At 42.6% G+C, this 22251-nt stretch overlaps 1 protein-coding gene across 1 annotated transcript in view; it reads right to left on the bottom strand.

Moving 5' to 3' along the window:
• PDZD2 (PDZ domain containing 2) overlaps positions 1-22251 on the bottom strand; it is a 514363-nt gene that overhangs the window by 348382 nt on the left and 143730 nt on the right. The window contains exon 3 of the mRNA XM_043975400.1: positions 5094-5934. Coding sequence (XP_043831335.1) covers positions 5094-5569 — 476 coding nt within the window. The 5' untranslated portion in view covers positions 5570-5934. The remainder of the gene's footprint in view (positions 1-5093; positions 5935-22251) is intronic.

The raw sequence follows: 22251 nt of genomic DNA, 5'->3' as shown, positions 1-22251 counted from the left end.
AGATGGAGCAGTGGATAAAGCACCAGCCCTGGATTCAGGAGTACCTGAGTTCAAATCTGGCCTCAGACCCTTCACACTTACTAGCTGTGTGACCCTGGGCAAGTCACTTAACCCCAATTGCCTCACTAAAAAAAAGAAAAGAAAAGAAAATATATAGAATTTCCTGCAGTAATACGCCATTTATTTGACATCATCAATGAAAGAGGTATTCTATACATAGTGTATTTCATGTAGTAAGATCCCTAGTGTTTGCTGAATTTAGTACTTGGTTTTTCTAAATTGCTGAAGCCTGGCACTTTAAGTGCCAAATTTTTTTTTTAATTAACTACTTCTTATGGAAAACATTTTAAGTATATTATATCATTCTCTGCCCAACTATAGTACATTGAACTTAATTTGTCTTAAGAAACATCCATTATTAGGACACAGGGACACTTGCCACCACTTCCAGTACTGTCTTATTGCCCTTTCCCATAACTGCTTCTCATATGCAATCATTCATGAAGAATTAAAGCTTTACAGGAGAAACCGGACACTGAATATTGTTTTAATTTCACAAGCAAGTTTAAGTCAGTAAGTATGGGCTGAAGGATAGCTCCTCTCCACTCCTGAAGTATAAAATGCATGTGCTTTGTGCTCATTCTAGTTTCAAGGCTTTTCCTCTTTTTCACTTACTTCTGGTTTTGCAGAAATATTCAAAAATATGAAGGTTACCAGAAGTCTGAGTATCCTGAGAAAAGGGTTGCATGATCACCATTATCTAACTTCATTATTATATAAAAGTATCTAGTCAGCATTTGCTTTCTGAAAAGCAAACTTAATCCTATTCAACAAGGGGCCTTTTAGTTGGGGAAAAAAGTTGTTTGGTTTTTGTCCTGAATTGTGGTACCAGCCTGGAACAAGTTGTCCTCACACGGTTCAGTTGATGTTTGCTTACAGAATGTCCTGCCCAGCTGTAGTGCCATCCTACAAAGTGTTCCTTGTATGGACTAATAGAGAACACCCTCTTCAGTCAGTCTCCCCTTTACAATCTACCTAGTTTCAAAGCCAAAACCAAAAAACACCTCAATCCACAGCAAGTCCATCTTCACCTCAGCCTTGGCAGTAGCACCAGGAGACCACAAACAGAAAACTTTCCTCTCAATCATGGGCCAGGTAAGCAGGCTGAGTCATGCATCCAGAGCCTAAGCATCAGAAGGCACCTTGATATTCAGCTCAGACCCCTGGGAGCATTGTGGAGTGGGCATTTCTGCAGCAAACTCTCTTTGAACTATGCTCAGAACAGTGGCCATACCTGCTCATGGTGACTAAGACTTCTGGACCTTTCACTCCATCCTGGGCCATACCCCGGAGCAAAGTGAAAACTCTGGGACTAACCTGAGACAAAAGAGCAGTAGCAGAAATAGCGAACTTGGTATAATCAGACCTGATATTGCAAGTTCAGCTGCTTCTGAGCTGTCTTATCATGTTACTAATTCCCCTATTTCTCTTGACGGCACTACCATCTTTCCAGTCAACCAGATTCACAATCCCCATATCACCTTCAGCTCCTTACTTTCCATCATCCCACATTATCCAATAAGTTGTCAAGTCTTATTGTCTAACTACAAGTCTAACCCTAACTACAATATCTCTCATAACTGCCCCCTTCTCTCTACTCACCCAACCACCACACTAGTCCAGGGCCACACCACCCCTCACTTGCACTATTATATCTATCTATCTATCTATCTATCTATCTATCTATCTATCTATCTATCTGTCTGTCTGTCTGTCTGTCTGTCTGTCTGTCTGTCTGTCTGTCTGTCTGTCTATTGTAAGGGGCTAAAATTAGCCTTGGGCACCCCAAACAGGCCACCCCTCCCCCAGTGTGACTGCTCTCCCCGAAACTGCCCCAGGCCTCACATGCTCCCACCCTTCTCAGCAGGGATAAGCATAGAAAACCTCACACCCCGGGGTCCCTCCACTCAGACAGGTGGGGTTCACAGGGAAACCCCAAGGGCCAGCCAGCCTTGAGCACAGCCCTGGGGGTGCCAATGAATTAGCTTGGCATGCTGGGAAGCCTAGCCCCAGGCCTCTGAGAGGAAGAAGGATTATATAGCCTGGGGGGTAGAGATATAGAGGGGGGAAGAGTAAAGGAGGTAGTGAAAGAGGGACATGGAGAAGGAAAGAGCAGCAGTTGCAGGGAGGACAGAGAAAGGAGACCCAGCTCCAGGGGAGAAGCGCAGTCGGCAGTGGCAAGCCACACCCATAGGCGAGAGATGTGCAGGCGGCAGGAGAGAAAGTTAAAAGAGAGAGTGAGTCCGGTGTACTGAAGTTCACAGGTCATATATTTCTTGCTTTTATTTCTAAGTTCGTTCCTTAGCAATAAACCCTGGTATTTGTATTAAATTGGAAGAGGTTTTTTAATCTCATTTTCATTCAGTCTGGGAGAAGCAGTGGGGGAAGGGACAAGCCCTTACAGCTTGACCCACATGGGGCTTAGCAAACCTGGGGGATTTTTTTTTCTCTTTTTTTGATGAGGCAATTGGGGTTGATTTTCCCAGGATCACACAGCTGGTAAGTGTTAAGTGTCTGAGGCTGGATTTGAACTCAGGTCCTCCTGACTCCAGGGCTAGTTCTCTATCCACTGCACCACCTAGCTGCCCCCTGAGGGATTTTTTAAACCCCCAGGCAGATAGCCCCACAGACTTCTAGCCAGCTAGCTAGTTAAAAAGTTTTACACTATTTATCATCTATCATCTATCTCATCTATTATCTATCTCTCATCTATCTGTCAATCATCTATCTCATCTCTCATCTAATATTATGTATATTACATATGACATGTAATTTTATATAATATATAATATTACATATGACACATAATATAATAGACTCAGCCTCCTGATTGATCTCCCTGCCTCAAGTCTCTGCCTTCTCTAATTTATCCTCCACTCAATCACCAAAGTGATTTCCCTAAAGAATGATTATGCCACTCCCCTGCCCAATAACTAGACTAGCTCCCTACTGCCTCTAGGATTAAGCTGGCATAGAACATGGCTCCACCTTTTCTTTCCAGGCTTGTTAAACATTACTCCCCTTCATGCCATCGATAGACCAGTAAGAAAACAGGTCTGCTCCTGTTTCTTGTATATGATATTCCATCTCCTTTCTGTGTCCTTAAACGAGCTGTCCCCTGTACCTGGAATGCACTCTCTCCCAATGTAAGCCTCTTAGAATTCCTATTTTCTTTCAAAGTTCAGTATAAGCATTACCTGCCCCATGAGATCTTTATTGATCTCTTCAGCCACCAGTGCCTCCTCCTGTCCCCCTCAAATTACCTTGTATTTACTATTTTAAAAATATATATTTATTTTATTAAATACTTCCCAATTGGGAGTAAAAAAAATCAGCATTTATTTTGGAAAATTTTGAATTCCAAATTCTCTACCTGTCTCTGTCCCCTCCCTTCCCCTTTGAGAAGGCAAGTAATATGAGTTGGACTCTTGTATTTAGTTTTTTATAGGATTTGTATAAATTTACGTTTATACGTGTTCTTTCCTCTGATAGAATGAAGACTCCATGAGGGCAGAAACTGTTTCATTTTGGCCTCTGTCTCTCCAGTGCCTGGCGTACTGATCTTAATAAATGCTTATTGATAACTGATGATGGTTATTCTCATTATTCTTATTTTCAGCATTATTAATGGATGGCATTTACAAAGTGTTTTACATTTTACAAAGCCTGTTACATACATACTATCTCATTTGAGACTCACAGCAGTCCTAAGAGCTAAATCCTTCAAGTGTTATTTTCCCTATTTTGCTGATAAGGAAACTGAAGTTCGGAGCCTTGTCCATAGTCAGTAGGGATTCTATGAAGAGGCAAACAGGCATTACGGTGCATGGGGACCAGACTATACAAAGGCACTGGAATACGGGAGGTGGAAGTCAAGGTCAGGGAATAGTTATTATGCCAATTTAACTGGAAAGTAGAATATATGAAGGGGAATAATTGTAAGTAAATTTTTCAAAGTAGTTGTGAACCAGTCTGTGTAAATACCAGGCTGAATGTGTATTTTATCCTAGAGGCAGGAGGGACTTACTGAAGATTCTTCAGTGGGTCAGTGATAGAGTCAGATATTTGTCTTCAGAATATTAATTTGGCAGTTATGTGGAAAACAAATTTCGAGGTGAAATTACTGAATGAAAGCAGGGAGAATTAGCATCATCCAGGGTAAGGAAGAGGAATTGAAACAAAATAATTCTTTGATCCAGCAATATCACTACTGGGTCTGGAGCCCAAAAACAGCAAAGAAAAAAGAAAAGGAAAAAAAAGAAAAGGACCCAAATGTACAAAAATATTTATAGCAGCTCCTTTTGTGGTAGCAAAGAACCAGAAATTGAAGAAATGCTCATCCATCGAGGAATGGCTGAACAAGTTGTGGTATGTGGTTGTGATGGAATATTATAGGGCTATAAGAAATGACAAACAGGTTGATTTCAGAGAAACTTGGGAAGATATATATGAACTGATGCAAAATGAAGTGAACAGAATCAGGAAAACACTGTACACAGTAACAGCAATATTATAACAATGATCAACTATGATTCAGCTACTCTGATCAAGACAATGATCCAAGATAATTCCAAAGGACTCATGATGAAAAATTCTATCTACCTCCAGAGAGAGAGAGATCTGATGAACTCAGTATAGATTGAAGCATACTTTTATCACTTTATTTTTCTTGCCTTTTTTGCAACATAGCTAATATGGAAATATATTTTGTATGATTCCACATGCATAACTGATATCATAGAAGGGACCTTGGAGGCCATCAAATCCAACCCCTTCATTTTACAGATGAGGAAACTGGGGCAAACAGAGGTCTTAACTTTATGACTTGCTCAGGGGCACATAGCTAGTAAGGATCTGGGGTTGAATTTGAACTCAAGTCTCCTCAACTCTATGTCTAGCATGCTCTCCACTGTGACAGCTAGATGAGCATGCTATAGGTTTAGGACTTCTGCCATAAGCTGGCTTCCAGCACATATTCCAAAACAAGCAAAGCTCATGCTCACTGCTGGCTAATAAGCTGAGCTGCCACTCACCTGGCCCCGGTGACATCAACTCCAACCATGAGCTGCCCATTCAGGGAAAGGATTTCATCCCGCAGTCTCACTTTCCCACACTTTCCAGCTGGACTGTTCTTCTTGAGTTCGGTCACCCAGATGCAGCCCACGTCCAGCACGGGGCCCTGGTGCGTTTTCCGCTTCTTACCTCCTCGCCGCTTTTCACCATAATCTCCAAAAACAGGGATGTTCCCAAAGCTGAGCCCCACAGTATCCATGTCCCCCATCTCTTTGGTCAGGTACACAGTACAGATCTCCATCTCGAGGGGGCTCTGGTCAAGCGCAAGCGTACTTTCATCCACAGCAAAGTTCAACTGGATGTATTCTCGGAGCTTCTGGATGGCCGACTGGCAGAGTCTGTGCTCGGGCCCTCCCTGGGTCTCCTGCAGGTTGCTCCGAAGCCACTGGAGGAGGAGAGGGAGGTGCAGTCCTGCGTTGTCCTGGGTAATGGGCATGGCGGCCACCCCAGAATGACACCATCATGAGCAGAAGCACTTCAAAGGGGCCGGAGCCAGCATAGGCCTAAGCCCTGGGGACTTCCTGGCTGTCATCTGCTCGGCCTGTGCCCATGTTCAGAAAGGCAGGGGAGCATGGGGGTAGTCCATGCAATGCTGAGCTGTTGTTGGCCTTGGCAAGGTGAGGACAGGACACGTTTAGCAAAACACTGGAACAATTGCCACGGAGTATTCAACAAGAGGAGGAAGGAAGTGTCAAACAAGTTCTTGCTTGGGTAGTTTAACAGCTGCCCAGAAGGGAGCTACATGGAAATTAGGTATTCCACCAGAAGTGACATCACCTCATCACCCACACTTATTCACACCTGTGAGAGGGGAAAAAAAACCACAAGTAAAACATCTCTGTAAAAAACGATGAATATGCTTGCTGGGTCACATATAAAAGTCCATAGTTATATAAACACTTTAGGGTTTCCACAAGTTGGCCTATTGGGTGAGCAGTGCAAATGTTATTATTTGACCATTTTGTATAAAGCGAACCTGAGGCTCAAAGAGATCAGCTTCCTCCCACTGCTAGCAAGTGACCAAGATGGGTCTTGAACCCTGGCCTGCTAATTGCTGGTCCAGTGTTCTCTCTCACACCGGGAAGACATAGAAGGTCACAGGACCCTCAGCTGGTCCCGACTCCTCAATTCCCTGAATGTATTTTCTCTCATTCCAGGGCTATTTTTTCTCTAAAGACTTCTTAAATTAAGTACAAGAGAGATGACTATTACCAGCACTACCCCCCCACACCTATTCTCCTTCCACAGCAAAGTCACCCCCATAGACTTGCAACTGAAAAATACCTCCAGTCTGATTCCTTAATTTCACAGATGAAGAACCTAAGGCTTCAAACTACATAAGGAATAACTGAAAGATCCAGACTCTGAACCCAGGTCTAGCTAGGTGGGGCAGTAGGTGGAATGTTGGCCGTGGAGTCAGGATGACCTAAGTCCAAATCCAGACTCATTCATTCATTCATTCATTCATTCATTCATTCATTCATTTATTTTTGTCGGGGAAATGAGGGTTAAGTGACTTGCCCAGGATCACACAGCTAGTAAGTGTCAAGTGTCTGAGGCTGGATTTGAACTCAGGTCCTCCTAAATCCAGCGCCACCTAGCTGCCCCCCAGACTCAAACATTTATTGAGCATGTGACCTTGGGTGAATCTCTTCATCTCTCCTAGCCTCAGTTTCCTCAACAGTAAAAGGGGAATAATGATAGCACCTTCTTCACAGGAGGATTATTGTTAGGATCAAATGAGATAACATATAGACAGCCCTTTGCAAATCCTAAAATACTATATATTTTTATCATGGGTGAACCATTTCAGTCTTGTCTGATTCTTCACGACCCCATTTGGGGTTTTCTTGGCAAAGATACTAGAAAGGTTTGCCATTTCCTTTTCCAGCTCATTTTACAGATGAAGAAAATGAGGCAAGCAAGGGGTTAAGTGACTTGCCCAGAGTCACACAGCTAGTATGCATTTGAGGCCTGATTTGAACTCAGGTATTCCTGACTCCAGGCCTGTTGCTCTATTTACTGTATCACCTACCTTCCCTAAAATGCTATATAAAATGTTAGGTATTATTACTTGTGTGACCCTCAGCAAATTCCTTGACCTCTCTAGTCCTCAAGTTTGTCACCTGTGAAAAAAGGGGGTTAAATACAATAACCTTTCAACTCTAAATCTATGATCTAAATTGATGGTTTGTTTTCCTTTGTCCCTCTCACAAACTCTGTATTTCAGCCAAACTGGCCTCCTTGCTGTTCCATAAACAAAACACTCCATCTCTCAGCTCTGGCTATGTTCTCTGGCTGTCCCTGGCACCTGCTCTACCTTCCCCTTCCCCTTTAAGGTCCAACTAAAACCCCCTCTTCTACGGGGAAGTTTTTCCCAACTGTTCTTAATTCTAGAGCCTTCCCTCTGTTAATATGTCCTATTTATCATGTAAATAGTTTGTTTGTACATTGGTTGGCTTGTCTGCCCACCTTAGATTGTAAGCATCTTGAGGTTTACTATCCTTTTATATCCCCAATGCTTAGCACAGTGCTTGGCCCATAGCAGGTGTTTAATAAATATTTATTGACTGACTTCTATTCCTTCTAAATGATATTCCTTCTTCTGCTTTGATGCCTTTGCCTCTCCCTTGACTAAAATACTCTCTCTTCCTTCCTGTCTTAGAATCCCTGACACCTTTCAAAGCTCAGCTCAGATACCTACCCCCACCCCCACCCCCACCCCCACTCCCATGAAACCTTTTCTAGTCCTTTCCTAATTATTTATGCTCACCCCTCCATCACCAGTGCTTTATATTTACTTTCCATATATTATCTACTTATCTGTGTATCTGCCCTGTCCTGCCCCCACCCACTGAGCTCCTTGAAACCAGAACAGTTTCATTTTTGTCTTTGAGAATATAACCCAGTTCATCTCTGCCTCACTTAAATCCAATTCACTGGCAAGTCAAGACATCACCCACCTGACATCACTGGTTCTCTTCTAGGGTTGAAAGACAAACAACAACAACAACAAAACCTAATACCTTGCGATGTCTCAATCCATCAATTAATAAACATTTAATACAAAAATGATTAAGTATATAATCTTAATATCAGATTATTCATTATATTAATTATTGCATATAATTTATTTTGTAATATATTAATTAGGTGCAATATAAATAATGATGTGTGTGTCTGGCACATAGAAAGAGTTTAATCAATGCTTGATGAATGAAGAATGAATGAATGGGGCAGCTAGGTGGCTCATGGATAAAGCACCAGCCCTGGATTCAGGAGGACCTGAGTTCAAATCCAACCTTAGACACGTGACACTTACTAGCTGTGGGACCCTGGGCAAGTCACTTAACCTTCATTGCCCCACCCCACAAAAAAAAGAATGAATGAATGAATGAATGAGCTTCTCTCCCTCCAAATCCCAAAAAACACACACAGCCAGTCAACTAATAACATGGGTAGTATTGTTAGATGCTCATGACAACTGGGTGGCCTATAATTTCCTTGCCTAAAATCAGTGACCTCTAATACCCCTTCCCATTTTCTGATTCTATCATGAGTGAATGTAAATAAGGGATATCCAGATAATCTATGTCTATTGTAATGACTGGAGATAATTAAAGGCAACTTACCAAATACCTTAAAGATAACTGTCCTTTTTCAACATGCAGGGGAAACCCTAGAGGGAAAAATACCCTATTGCAGAACATTGGAGGATTTGGGCCCAGAAGCTCCTTGCGCCAAAGAGAGAGCCAAGCATGACCACCCCCTGAATAATTAATCTGTGAAAATTCTCTCAAGCTGCACATGGCTGCCTACAATCAGAGCTTTTCAACAACAGAGAACTAGCAGGCACGTTCCTATGTGAGATGCTGTGAGAGTGTAGTTTCTTTGTCTATCACATGTAATTCTCAAATTAGATTTCCCTCCAAGAAAGCTTCAAGCAGACCCCACCATCATGTAAATGAGTTCTGAGTAGTTTGATGCTAAAAAGCTTTTCATCTGGAATCTGAGTTTACCTTGGGAAGGCATGTTGTCAGAAATTAACAGCCCTCTCGACTCCTCCCCTATCAAGGGAATGGATTGCCTACACCTCGGCACTCAAGCCCCCTAGAGGGAAGGTGGGCAGTGGCTCAGACACAAGCTAGGATCAGTCAGGCCCTATGACCAGCTGTTGGCAGAGAGTATTCAAAAGTCCTTGTGTCCGAGTCAGATACTCTGCTATCAGGGTCTCTGCTTCCTGGCTATTGCTTTCTCTGAGCTGTGATAAATGCCTGTTCTTTAATCTTGGTCTTGACTACCTGGATTCCAAATCTCCCCATTCTGTATATTATTCCCTTTTTTCCTGGGTGGAGGAGGAAGAGGAGGTTAGGAAGGTCTTGTCAACAGACAAGACACGTAACAGATATAACAAATAAGACATGGTTGGGATTCCCTTCAGTGGGTCTGGAATGACTGGTGAACTGGGGTCAAAACTGGGAGATACAAGCAGAAGGTAAGCTCAAGATGAGTCAGGGCCTGGAATATAAGCAGTTGTATCCCAGAGGTATGCTGGTAAGTATTTAACAACAAGATCTTTAGGGGGGGATATTATGAATCCTTTTAAGGAGAGTTTTCTTTTTTTTAATATATTTTCTCCATCACTTAAGGCTAAACAATCAACAGAACAATAAATCAAGCCCTGATTTGTAGCATTTACCAATTTTGAAGACATAAATGCTTCCACTGAAAATTTAACAATCAACTCAGGTTTAAGCTGACTCTAGGACATGCCTGGGCCTTAGGCTTCTGCCAGGAGAGATAGAAGCCAACACTATATGGCTGGAGGAACTGATGGAGACACAGTACATGATCCAAGTCAGAAGTGGAGAAACAGACCAGTAGGGCAGAGCCAAGCCAATGGTGGCCCTTTCCCAGTAGGGTTCCCCAAAGAGGCCCTTTTATCAAACAGCTCAGTTCAAATCACTACAACAAAAATCCATTAAGCATCTTAGATCTAAGGCCCTGAGGAAGATAAACAATTTAGATCAGACCTGAGCCCTCAGGGAGTTTCTAGTCTAGGAGAGGTAAAGCACAAATACAAGTAACTGTGGACACGAGTATGACATCAATCAGTGCATTGGAGCAGTACAAACTCCTGGCCTCCAGGCAATCCTGCATTGTAGGAAGTAGTCATATGGAAGAGGCCTTAGAGGTCATGCAGTCTGTCCTGGCCTCAGAAGGACTTAGCTTTTGATGGGAGGCCTAGGAGACAGATTCAGTGTATGCCCATACCAGGGCAGGAGACTGAACCTGTGATTTCACTGGTGTAGAGTGAGGAAAATCCCTGGACCAACGAAGGACCAAAGCTTCTCTACAACTAGAGATTTAAGGAGTTTAACAGATCACAGAAAGGTGACTTGTCCAGGGTCATATAAGCCAGACTCTATCAAAGGCAAGACTCGAAGGCAGGTCTTCCCAGCTTGGCAACTGGCTCCCTAGCCACTACATCACATTGTTTCTCTGTGTAAGTTACACAGATGGAAAAACAGATTCAGAAGGATGCAAAGATGTCAGAATCAGCCTTTCAGTTGATATCACTCTTTTGAGAGTTATAGTATCCAGATTTGGAGCCAGATCACCTGAATTTGAGTTCTAGCTAGTTCTTTTTTTTTTAAAGTGAGGCAATCGGGGTTAAGTGACTTGCCCAGGGTCACACAGCTAGTAAGTGTGAAGGGTCTGAGGCCAGATTTGAACTCAGATCCTCCTGACTCCAGGGCTGGTGCTCTATCCACTGCGCCACCTAGCTGCCCCTCTAGCTAGTTCTGTCACTAGCTGTGTGCTGCTGGGCCAGTCACTTAATTTCTCTGGGCTGCTTTTCTCAGCTCCCAAATAAGAATTAGACTAGCTAACCTTAGAAGTTCCTTTTAGTTTGGTTATTTATGATCCTGTGAGCCTAGGAAGATGTAACTAATACACAGGGGCTATCACTATTATTTTCATCTGATTTGTAATGAGAATAATAGGGCTGGCCAAATTCAGCTGGGGTTGACCAATCTGAGCCCTTGAAAAACACTTTAAGAATGTAGATGCTTTCTCCTTTCACCAGTTCATCCCCAGGAGTCAGGCAGACTCCTGCACCAGAAAGGGAAGATGAGTATTATCAGTTCTCCAATTTCTCCTTGATTATGGGGCTGGCTCCAGAGCCTGGGCATATGAATTTGGAAAATGATTTAGATTTAATTTGTTCTCACAAATAAGGAGGGTGAGGCTTTTTTGAATGATGAATTCTCCCTGAGGAATGCTAAGGGACCCTCTAACCAGAAGGCACTAGAAGGGAGAATCGTAGTGTTCTCTCTTCCTGCCTGACCTCTCTCCTAGCCTGTTCCGTGAAGGGAGGGAGCTTTCTACTCTCCCAGCAATGAGCTGAAAAAAATCACAATGTTAGAGACCAAAGACACATAGATTTAAGGTTAGGAACTGGAAAAACAGATTTGAAGAGGATTTTATTCAAAAATAAGTGACTAAAATCAGTGGCTGGAAGAGTTTGTGAGAAGATCATTTGCTCCCAAACCTTATCAATGAACTATTGAATGTTACAGCCAGAAGGGATCCTGGCAGCCATGCAGTTCAAGCACTCCACACCAGTGAAGAAATCGTGTGGCCCAGAGTGGTGAAGAGCTTTGCCTGAGGTCACACAGCTAGTTGGAATTTTGTTTGTTTGTTTGTTTTTGGTTTTGTTTTCAGAAAATGGATTAGACTGCAGTCCCTTGATTTTTAGCACACTGCTAATTTCAATATAACATGTAATTCTCAGTTTCCCGATCTGAAAAAATAAAGGGAGTGGATTTGGATAACTGGCTTTAGAGCTGGAAAGGACCTTAGATCTACTCCAATTCCCTCATTTTACAGATAAGGAAAATGAGGCCTGAAGGGTTTGTTTTGGTTTGGTTTTTTGACACTATCTTGCCTAGGCTAGAAATGGCCATTCACTGGTGATCCCAATGCTGATCAGCATAGAAATTTTGACTTTTTCTATTTCCGATCTGGCCTAGTTCACTCCTCCTCAGACAGCCTGAAGGCCCCTCCATTCTTGGGGGCTTTCCATATTGGTGCCAGATTTTGTGCAGTCATTCAATCAGAGTTTAGCCTACCACAGCTCAAAAGTGCCACATCAAGCGATCTGTCAACCTTAGCCTCCCTCAGCGGCAGGTGTTACAGGCGTGTGTCATCTCACCTAACCCTACAGAATGCTTTGCCCCACATGACAGGACTAGTAAGGAGCAGAACAGCAGTCAAACTCCATCCTCGGACTCCCAAACTGGTGCGCTGTCCACTGTCCCGCAACTTCATCTCTAAAATTCTCCTGGGGAAAGGAGCTGAGCTAGCAAGTCAGCATCACCTTCCTCACACAGAAGTTACTATACTCATGCCCATTTTAAACTATGGGAGAGATGAGCCAAAGCTATCAGGCTTTGACAATCTGCCCAGACAAAGGAGGAGGGAGGCCCCAGGGCTGGTGCACATTCCTGCACATCGAACCACAGATCAGCTATTATGGTAAAGAATAAGAAATGATCCTATAAAAACAAAGTCTCACTGCACCTACACAACAACTGGGTTAAACCAAGGTTCCTGCACCCCGGGAGGAGTTTACATTAAGGGACAGGACCGGCAATCTGATGTTGGGATGGGGCTGCAGTGTTCTTCCCAATTTGGCAAAGCGCTCCCTCCCATGTGCTGTGGCCTACTTCCCTTTCCTCACCCCAGAGCACCGCTGGGAGTCTGGGACTTGCCTGCCTGGTGCAGAGCAGCCTCAGAGGAAACCAAAGGAGCAAGAGAGCAGGAAGGATTGGCCTGTGGGCCTCCCTTTGGAGATTCCACTTTTCCCAGGCCCCAACTGTGGGAAAGACCTCAGACAATGGTCATTCTGAAGGCAAGAAAAAGAAAGACCATGGGACACATGAAGCAGGAGTCCTTATTTGCTCTCTCAAGCAGGAAATCAGAAATAGGGTGGGAAACAAAAAAGACACTGAAAAACAAATCACGTTCTAAAGGAGATGACATAATACAAGGGGAAAAGAACTATCTCTGGAATAGTCATGACCTGTGTGATCTTGGGCAAGTCAATTAAAATTCTCTGGGCCTCAGTTTCCTCAGTTGTAAAATAAGGAGGGGGTTAGACTAGCTCAAAGCTTCTTAAACTATGTCACTGAATGTGGGGGTCACAAAAAAGTTGGCAACAGGAAAAGGTTATGTCTGCCTATTTTATATACCTATATATCTGGGTCATGTAAAAATTTCTCAAGGAAAAAGGGGATTATGAGTGGAAAAAGTTTAAGAAGCCCTGCACTAGATGACCTCTGAAGTCCTTTCCAGATGTAAATCAATGAGCCCAGCCATTCAAACCTATCCTATCATAGATTTCAAGCTGGAAGGGACCTCAGAGATTATATAATTGAAGAGCTCTTCATTTTTTCTATCTGGACCTCTTTGGTAGTCTGATAAAGCCTACGGATACCAAGGGGTCCATTATTAATGAACCCTGTAGAATCCACAATAATGTTTTTAATGCACAAAAGAAAATATATAGGATAGGGCAGCTAGATGCTGCAGTGGATAGAACACCAGTACTGGAGTCAGGAGGATCTGAGTTCGAATCTGACCTCAGACACTATAAACAGTGTGATCCTGGACAGCATGAGTGTGTGTGTGTGTGTGTGTGTGTGTGTGTGTGTGTGTGTGTATTACAAAGGAAATATATTTAAGTGTAATTATCAAAATATTTTTTTAAAAAAAGTTCAAGGACCCTGGGTTAAGGATCTCTGATCGAATCTGTTTCATTTTAGAGATGAGGAAACTGAGGTCATTAGCATCTAAACCAGAAATTGAACCCAACACCCATTTCCCCATACTATATCTTGTGACAGAAGGTTAAGTTGACTAGAAAATTAAAGGAAATCTTTTGTTTTTCTCCCTCTTTCCATTTTCCTCATCCATATGCCCACAAATGAAGATTTGAAAAGAAAATTAGAAGAAAATAGGGGGAGATGAAGAGATGGGATAGAGCAGAGGTGAGGTGAAGCAAATTAAAATGTATTTGTTGTTGCCGTTCAGTTGTTTCAGTCATATCTAACTCTTTATGAAGAAAACTATTTAGGAAAGCCCATTGGGGGTTTTCTTGGCAAAGATACTGGTGTGGTTTGCCATTTCCTTCTCCAACTCATTTGGTAGATGAGGGAACTGAGGCAAACAGGGTTAAGTGACTTGCCTAGGGTCAGCTAATGTCTGAGGCTTGATTTGAACTCAGGTCTTCCTGACTCTAGGCCTGGCACTCTATCCACTGTGCCACTTAATTGCCCCCAAAATGTCATTGGGAAATATTTAATAAAATAAAAAATATACATAACACAACATAGATAATGTAAATAGGTGGCTTTCTAGTCAATATGTGTCCCAAAGGGAACTTGACATCACTGGGATACAGGACAAGAAGAAATGTTTGTTTGTTGTTTGTCCTTCATTCTCCAAGAGGACCGTAGCATCAGGGTGATAGCATGACTTGCAGTGAATTGGATTTAAGTGAGGCAGGGCTGTGCAAGGTCACCAACCCCATTCTGTCCTCCAGAGCCATCTGGGTGCAGTGGCAAGATATACATCAAGATGACTAGAGATGGCACCGGATATTTTTAAGGCAATTAGAGTTAAGTGACTTGCCCGGGGTCACATAACTAGTAAGTGCCTGAGGTGAAATTTCCCCAAGGACAAATGGAAATTTTCATAGGAAAGGTACAGGATGACCGAGGACCTGGAATCTATCTGGTCTTAGCTTTGCTCATAAGTAGCTATGTGAGCCATAGTAAGTAACTTAATGAATCTGGGCCTCATTCTTTATCTGTAAAATGATGGGACCAGCGAACCTGACCTTGGGTTCCACCTCTGACATTTAATAATAATAATAATAATAATAATAATAAATAGCATTTATATAGCACTTTAAGATTTGCAAAACATTTAAAAATATTATTTCAATTTATCTTCCCAACAACCCTAAGAGATAGAATGCTATAATTATCTCCATTCTACAGCTGAGGACACTGAGGCAGACAGAGGTGAAGTGATTGGCCCAGGCTCATGTGACTTCCATTTTCTAGCTATGTAAGCCCTGAGCAAGTCACCGGGAATCTCTCTGTGTATTTCTAGCAACTCCCTAGGAGTCGTTTCTAACAAACACCTGCTAATTTAGTGGCGGGAGTTAGCACAGTGACACAGTCACATCTCTCTTGCCAATTTAAGCGCTAGACTCTTCTCCACCCTGATTTAGGCGCTGTGGAATAATGCAAAAGAAGGGTAAGCCAGCAGTTTGGACCTCCAGAAGCTCACAATCTAGCCAGGGGGTAGAAACTCAAGAGTACAATTAAGTAATTAGATTTATAAGGATAATAATAGCAATCATTTCTATAACAGAGCTTTCAGAGTTGCAGAGTGTTTTCCATCTACTACTCTCTCACAAGAAGTGGTGATTTCATCTGGGTGGGTAGCTCACAGGTGGAGACACACCCTCTCCTCATGCAGATCAGCAAATGTCCTGGAACTTACAGTCTTGGAGAGCTCCGGTGATTAAAGAGCCAACGTGTCTATATGAGAGGCAGAATCTGAACCCAGACCTGTCCAATTGCTCCTAAAATACCTCAAGTCAGCTTAGATCAGGAATTGTACCAGAGGATCAGAGATCTAAAATCAAAACAAAAATAAATACAAAATTATGGGATTGGACTAAAGGATATCTCTAGTTCTTCCCAACCCTAATATTCTATGCAGTGGTAGGAGAGGGAAGGAGATAGGCAGAGCAAGGCATACCTGCTCAGAAGGTAGGTGTAGGGAGGAACGAATCCAAGGTAGGAGCCGAGGTAATATGTTATTGTTCTGTCCCTCTAGTCCAACTTTGCTGTTATTGTTGAGTCTTTTCAGTTGTGTCCAACTCCCTGTGACCCCATTTGGAGTTTTCTTGGCAGAGATACTGGAGCGATTTGCCATATCCCCCTCCAGTTCATTTTGCAGATGAAGAAACTGAGGCAAACAGGATTAACTGACCTGCCCTGGGTCACACAACTAGGAAGTGTGTAAGGCTGGATTTGACCTCAGGAAGATGAGTCTTCCTGACTCTAGGCCCAGCACTCTATCCGCCTTGCCACCTAGCTATTCTACCATAGGGGTAGTTGTTGGGTAATGGTTCCTCTCTCACAGACCACTGAACTCAGGAATCATGAGGATTAGCAAAATGACTAACCCACACCACCCACGAAGTTCCATTTAAGCCCTTCCAAGGTTATTTCCCATTAGCCTCCTACAGTATCATTAGTCTGCAGCTCAGCCCTTGCTTCCCCTGCAGCTTATAGCAAGTGAGTAGATTATGCCAAGTCAGACTTTGAGCTGGAGCCTTGTTCTCAACTAGAAATTTCATCTCCCCCAGAGAGGAGGTGATTAAGAACCTGGCAAGAGCCATTAGAGCGTGACTTGTTCCCTCTCCCCATGCCCTCCTCTCCCCAAGCAGTCAAGAGCAGGTTGCACCCTCCCTCTTTGCTGAGTATTGACTTTACATCTCTTTTCTGCTGCAGCAGAAACTTTTCTGCCTGGTGCCTTCTGTTTGTAAATAATTCTCATAACCAGAGAAGCGAAGTGAAGGAGGCCTTCAGTTCCACAAACAAAGCAAACCATTGATAAATTAAGTCACCCCAATGAAGAATCAACAATGTCTAGTTATCCTAATGGAACTTGGAGTAGTGGGATAAGGAGAGAATGCCAACACATCCTATTTCAGAGGAGAAAAGATAACATCCACACTCCCTTTCCCACTCTTCCCCTGCCCAAACCCATTAAGGCCAAGATAGTGTAACCTTCAAAGAACTGCATGCCCTTTCCATCCCAGGTGAAGAAACCTCCATATCTTTATAAGATCTATGTGGAAATGGCCAAAGACCTGTTCTCAAATTGAAATCTCACCTCAACTAGTGTGTATAGGGGATTTTAAAAAATTGGTAAACAAAGAGGCAGTGTAGTATAGTGGATAGAGAGCCAGTTTGGGGAGTCTGGAAAACCCAGGTTCAAGTCTTACCTTTGACACATCCTAGTTGTACATACCCTGCCAATTCACTCAATCTTTCAGTGTCACCCCAAAAAACTGTCTAAGGTATAGAGTTGTAGAGTAGATATTGGGGTAGCTAGATGGTGCAGTGGATAGACTGCTGGGTCTGAAGTCAGGAAGACCTGAGTTCAAATCCATCCTCATACATTTACCCTGGACAAGCCACTTAACCTTGTTTGCCTCTGTTTCTTCATCTGTAAAATGAACTGGAAAAGGAAATGGCAAGCCACTCAGTATCTTTGCCAAGAAAACCCCCAAAAGAATCACAAGGGGTCAGATGCAACTGAAAACAATCAAACAAAACAAAAAGCAGATACTGATCTGTACTGACAGGGGGAATTCCTTATACCAATGAAATCAAAGGGCTAGTGGGGAAAAAGTTAGCAAGCAGACCCTGGACATTAGAGCAAGGAATTCAGGATGGGGGTTCCAACTCTAGGATTCTAAGAGATCTGTGAACTCAGCTCCAGCCTCAGTCAGGGGCAGCTTTGACCTGCAAGATGGATGACACCCTCCCCTTCCAAGTACGATTAACAGTGAGCCCAGGAAGCAGTATGAAATGAACAAAAAGCAAAGTCCCTCGAGATCATTAGATGTCATCAGCCCTGCTCAATTTTTGCCATTCTTTCTTATCCTTTGTTCTCTTAGACCCTGGCTCCCCAGCCCTAATATCATTTGGTGGTCTCCTCCTAGCTAGCCATTGTCCTGAGACAGAACTTTAGTTCTATTCTGGTACTTAGGTCACCTGAGCCCCATATGCCAATCTGCAATCCTCACAGGGATTTTGTCCGGATTAAAGGAGACAATGATGAATGCTGGTAGGCTTTGAAGTCTAAACATAATGCATCATACAAATGAAAGGTGTTATTAACAGGATTGAGGGAAAGCTTAATTGCACCTGACTCTGTATTAGGCACTTCATAAAGCCCTGGTCCTACCCCTCTAAGAATTTGGTACATAAGATAATTACCTCCACTTACAAAGGATATAAATGGTATATGACCCCTGGATCACAAATGCAAATAAGAGGTAGCATGGCTCAATGAATAGTGTGAACCAGGAAGACTTGGGTTCAAGTCCAGTTATCTTAATAATTCTTGTTATCAGAGTCCTTCCCTCAGTGGTTTGTGTTCTTGAGATTATTGAAAATTAGACTGCTGTATCCAGTTGCTTCTGAGTCTTGCTTATCAATTCAGCAATCAGATTTTGTATTTTCAACCAGTGTCAAATATTTGGGGCAATTATTTTATATTGTAGTTTGAGATCCAGTCATGCTAAACACCCTTTATTCTGGTTTGCCTCCTGTTTGTAGTTTGGTACATAGTCGTTTGTATGTTGTCTCTCTCACCAGAATGTAAGCTCCTTAAAGGCAGGGACTATGTTTTTACTTTTTTCTCTATTCCTAGTACAATACTTGACAAGTTCTTAATAAATGCTTATTTATGATGATGGTTTATTTTTTTCATTATTCTATAAAGTAACCCATTGGCATTTTGATGGGCACAGCATGAAATATATAGATTTAGATAATATAATGATTTCTATTATATTAGAATGACCTTGCCATTACTTCAGTCTTTATTTCTATGTATATGGGTATCTCAAAAGTCTGAATGTTGTTTCATACCTTATTATTGCTGTCATTCAGTCATGTCTGACAATTTTTTGGCAAAGATCCTGGAGTGGTTTGCCATTTCCTTCTCCAGCTCATTTTACAGGTGAGGAAACTGAGGCAAATGAGGTGAAGTGACTTGCCCAGGGTCACACAGCCAGTAAATGTCTGAGGTGAAATTTGAACTCAGGTTTTCTGACTCCAGGCATGGTATGCTATCCACTGCATCACCTAGCTGCCCCCTTTAAGCTTTAATAACTATTAAAGTCCCAATAGTTCAACTATTATAGCTTTTAACCTGCCCTCAGATTTTTGGGATGCCCTGAATGTGTATTTACAGGGTGGGCCAAAAGGGGCTTCAACATGTATTAACTCCTTTATTTTTTGTTTTTAATTTACAATAGCATAGCATCATTTGCAGTACATATAGGAAATGGATTTACAATATGTGTGAAAAATCAAATCTCATAAATGGTGAAAAATAATTTTCAAAAAGTTATGAAAACATTGTGACTTTTGGCCCAACCTGTTTATAAGTCCTTAGTGGGACTAGATAAATTAATTCCCAGATAATATATCCATTTACATAATTCATTTGGGTGGAATTTCTCTGTTATTCCCATCTGATTTTATGGCTTATTTTGTATTCTACCACTGTACTGTTAAAATCATAGGTGGAGACCAAACCTAAAGATGACTTTATCTAGGCTTTTGTTTTGATAAGTTTCTCTGCTGAGTCTGAGATGGGCTTTATAAATAAGCCATCATATCACCTGCAGAGAGGATTAATTTTGTTTCCCCTCTGCCAGTGTTCACACTTTAATTTCTCTCTCATCTTGTTCATATAGCTAGCATTTCTAGGCTCGTGTCAGATGGTCATTAGGTGATAAGTTTTTCAGCCACAGGAGTTTTGTTATAATCTGCTTCGATGATGGGAAAGAACCAAAATCAACGAAATTCTAAATCTTGAATTGTAAAGTTTTGTATAGATATATGATGATGGGGAGAGGTAGACTCAGTTGGATACAACTCACCTTTTCTGCCAATGATCAGCGCAATCATGTAGTGGAAAGACCACTGGATTTTGAATCAGAAAGACCTCAACTCAAATTCTAACTATGAAACTTACTTCCTGTGTAACACTGGGCAAGTAACTTAATCTCTCTGAGCCTCAGTTTCCTCATCTGTAAAATTAAGGATTTCGACTAGATGATCTCAACGATTCTTTCTGCCTATAAATCTTATATCAGTGTAGCAAGTATAATGCTGGGAAAAGTTGATTTCTGGAGGGAGGAACATGATTTTCACTCCTTCTGGCAATGTCACAGAATTTCAGGCATTCTCCATGGCTACCAGAAAAGGCGTGTGGTTTTAGAACAGCCTTGGACTTTATCCTCTGGAAAACATGCAAAGGTAGCGGCTTAGTGAGTAGGTCCTCTCAGCCCTTCTGAGCTGGGATACCCTAGAGGCACTGCCAATAACTCTCAGCCTGCTGCCAAACACTCTCATTCTTCTGAGTCTTATTCAGAGTTTGCCCTTTCTGCATGCCTTCCTCCGGCAATGTCCCTTGTGGGGCACAGAGCTGACCCTGTGCTTTACTCCATGCTTATGGCTTCTGATCCAATGTTTGCTGCTGATGCTGCTCATCTGATCATTGCCCTTTCTACTGATTCAGGAGTTTCCATGGATCCCTGTAATCCGAATAAATCCCAGGGAAATAAATCCAGCTTTCTGGAAAGAGCTCAGGGCCCTGATCCTCAGCCACTGTCATGAACAGAGAGCATTTCTGTTCTCAGACAATTTCCGAGACTTCAAATGCCACTCTGAAGCCTCTCCAAGAGCAGTGTCATCCATCAATCAATCAATAAGTAATGCCAATAAATATTTAACAAGCACCTACTATGTGCAAGGCACTGTGCTACATGCTGGGGATTCAAAGCAAGGCAAAAGACAGTCCCTACCCTTAGAGAACTCACAGTCTAATGGGGGAGACAATACACAAACAACTATGTCCAGACGAGCTACAGAAAGGAAAAATTGGAGAGAGGAAAAAAAACCAGAGGGAAAACACTAGAATTAAGGGGGATCAAGAAAGGCTTTTCATAGGAGATGAGATTTTAGCTGAGAAGCCAGGGAGGGCAGGAGGTGGAGATGAGGAAGGAGAGCTGTTGTTGTTTGTCCTTCGTTCTCCAAGAGGACCGTGACATCAGGAGGTGATGTCATGACTGGCAGTGAATTGGATTGAAGTAAGGGAGGGCTGGGCAAAGTCATCAGCCTCTCTCTCCTCCAGAGCCATCTGGGTCCAGTGGCAAGATATACATCAGGACAACTGGAGATGGCCCTGGATGTTTGAGGCAATTGGGGTTAAATTACTTGTCCAGGGTCACACAGCTAGTAAGTGTCAAGTGTCTGAGGCCAGATTTGAACTCAGGTCTTCCTGACTCCAGGGCTCTAGGTACTACAACACCTAGCTGCCCCAAGGAAGAAGAGCATTCCAAGAGAAAATGCCCAGAGTCAAGAAGATGGAGTGTCCTATTTAAGGAATAGTAGGGAGACCTGTGTTACTGGCTCGCTGAGCATATGGGAGTGTGTAAAGTATAAGAAGGTGGAAAAATAGGGTGGATCAGGTCATAAAGGGCTTTGAATGCCAAACAGGAAGTTTTGTATTTGGTCCTGGAGGTGCTGGGGAGCCTCTGGAGTATACTGAGTCACATGGAATGACATGGTCAGACCTGTGCTTTAGGAAAATCACTTTAATAACTGAGTAGAGGAGTGAGGAGTAGAGAGAGACTTGTGGCCTCATCCTCGTAATATGAACTAACATGTAGCTATAAACTAAAAACCAGTGACAGAAAAGCAAAGCTATATCTAGAGGATTCTGAGGGCAAAGGGCATAAACTACATCACTGGTCATGCATTAGCATTGATAAAACCAAAGGTAAACCCAAAGGAAATTAAATGGAGAAATAGCCAGAGTGGGATCTATTACCCCCTTCTCTCCAATGACTGGGGTGCACCTTTATGCTGGAGTTAAATACCAAAAACATTCACAAGGGCAGCTAGGTGGCACAGTGGATAAAGCACTGGCCCTGGATTAAGGAAGACCCAAGTTCAAATACGACCTCAGACACTTGACACTAGCTGTGTGACCTTGGACAAGTCACTTAAACCTCACTGCCTCAGCCCGCCCCTCCCCCCCCCCCCCCCCCCCCCCCCCCCGCCAAATTCACAAATTCATCCACCTCCAGCATCAACTCTAAGGAAATCATTTTTAGTTTTCTAGCCAGGAGATTTTCATTTCAGCTTATATGTGCTAGAGATTCACCTTTGTGGGACCACATCACAGGAATAGAGGCCACAGAGAAGGCTTCTTTTTTTTATT

The sequence above is a fragment of the Dromiciops gliroides genome, chromosome 1 (assembly GCF_019393635.1).
Source record: "Dromiciops gliroides isolate mDroGli1 chromosome 1, mDroGli1.pri, whole genome shotgun sequence".
Lineage (NCBI taxonomy): Eukaryota > Metazoa > Chordata > Mammalia > Microbiotheria > Microbiotheriidae > Dromiciops > Dromiciops gliroides.
This window is presented reverse-complemented; position numbering and strand designations above follow the sequence as displayed.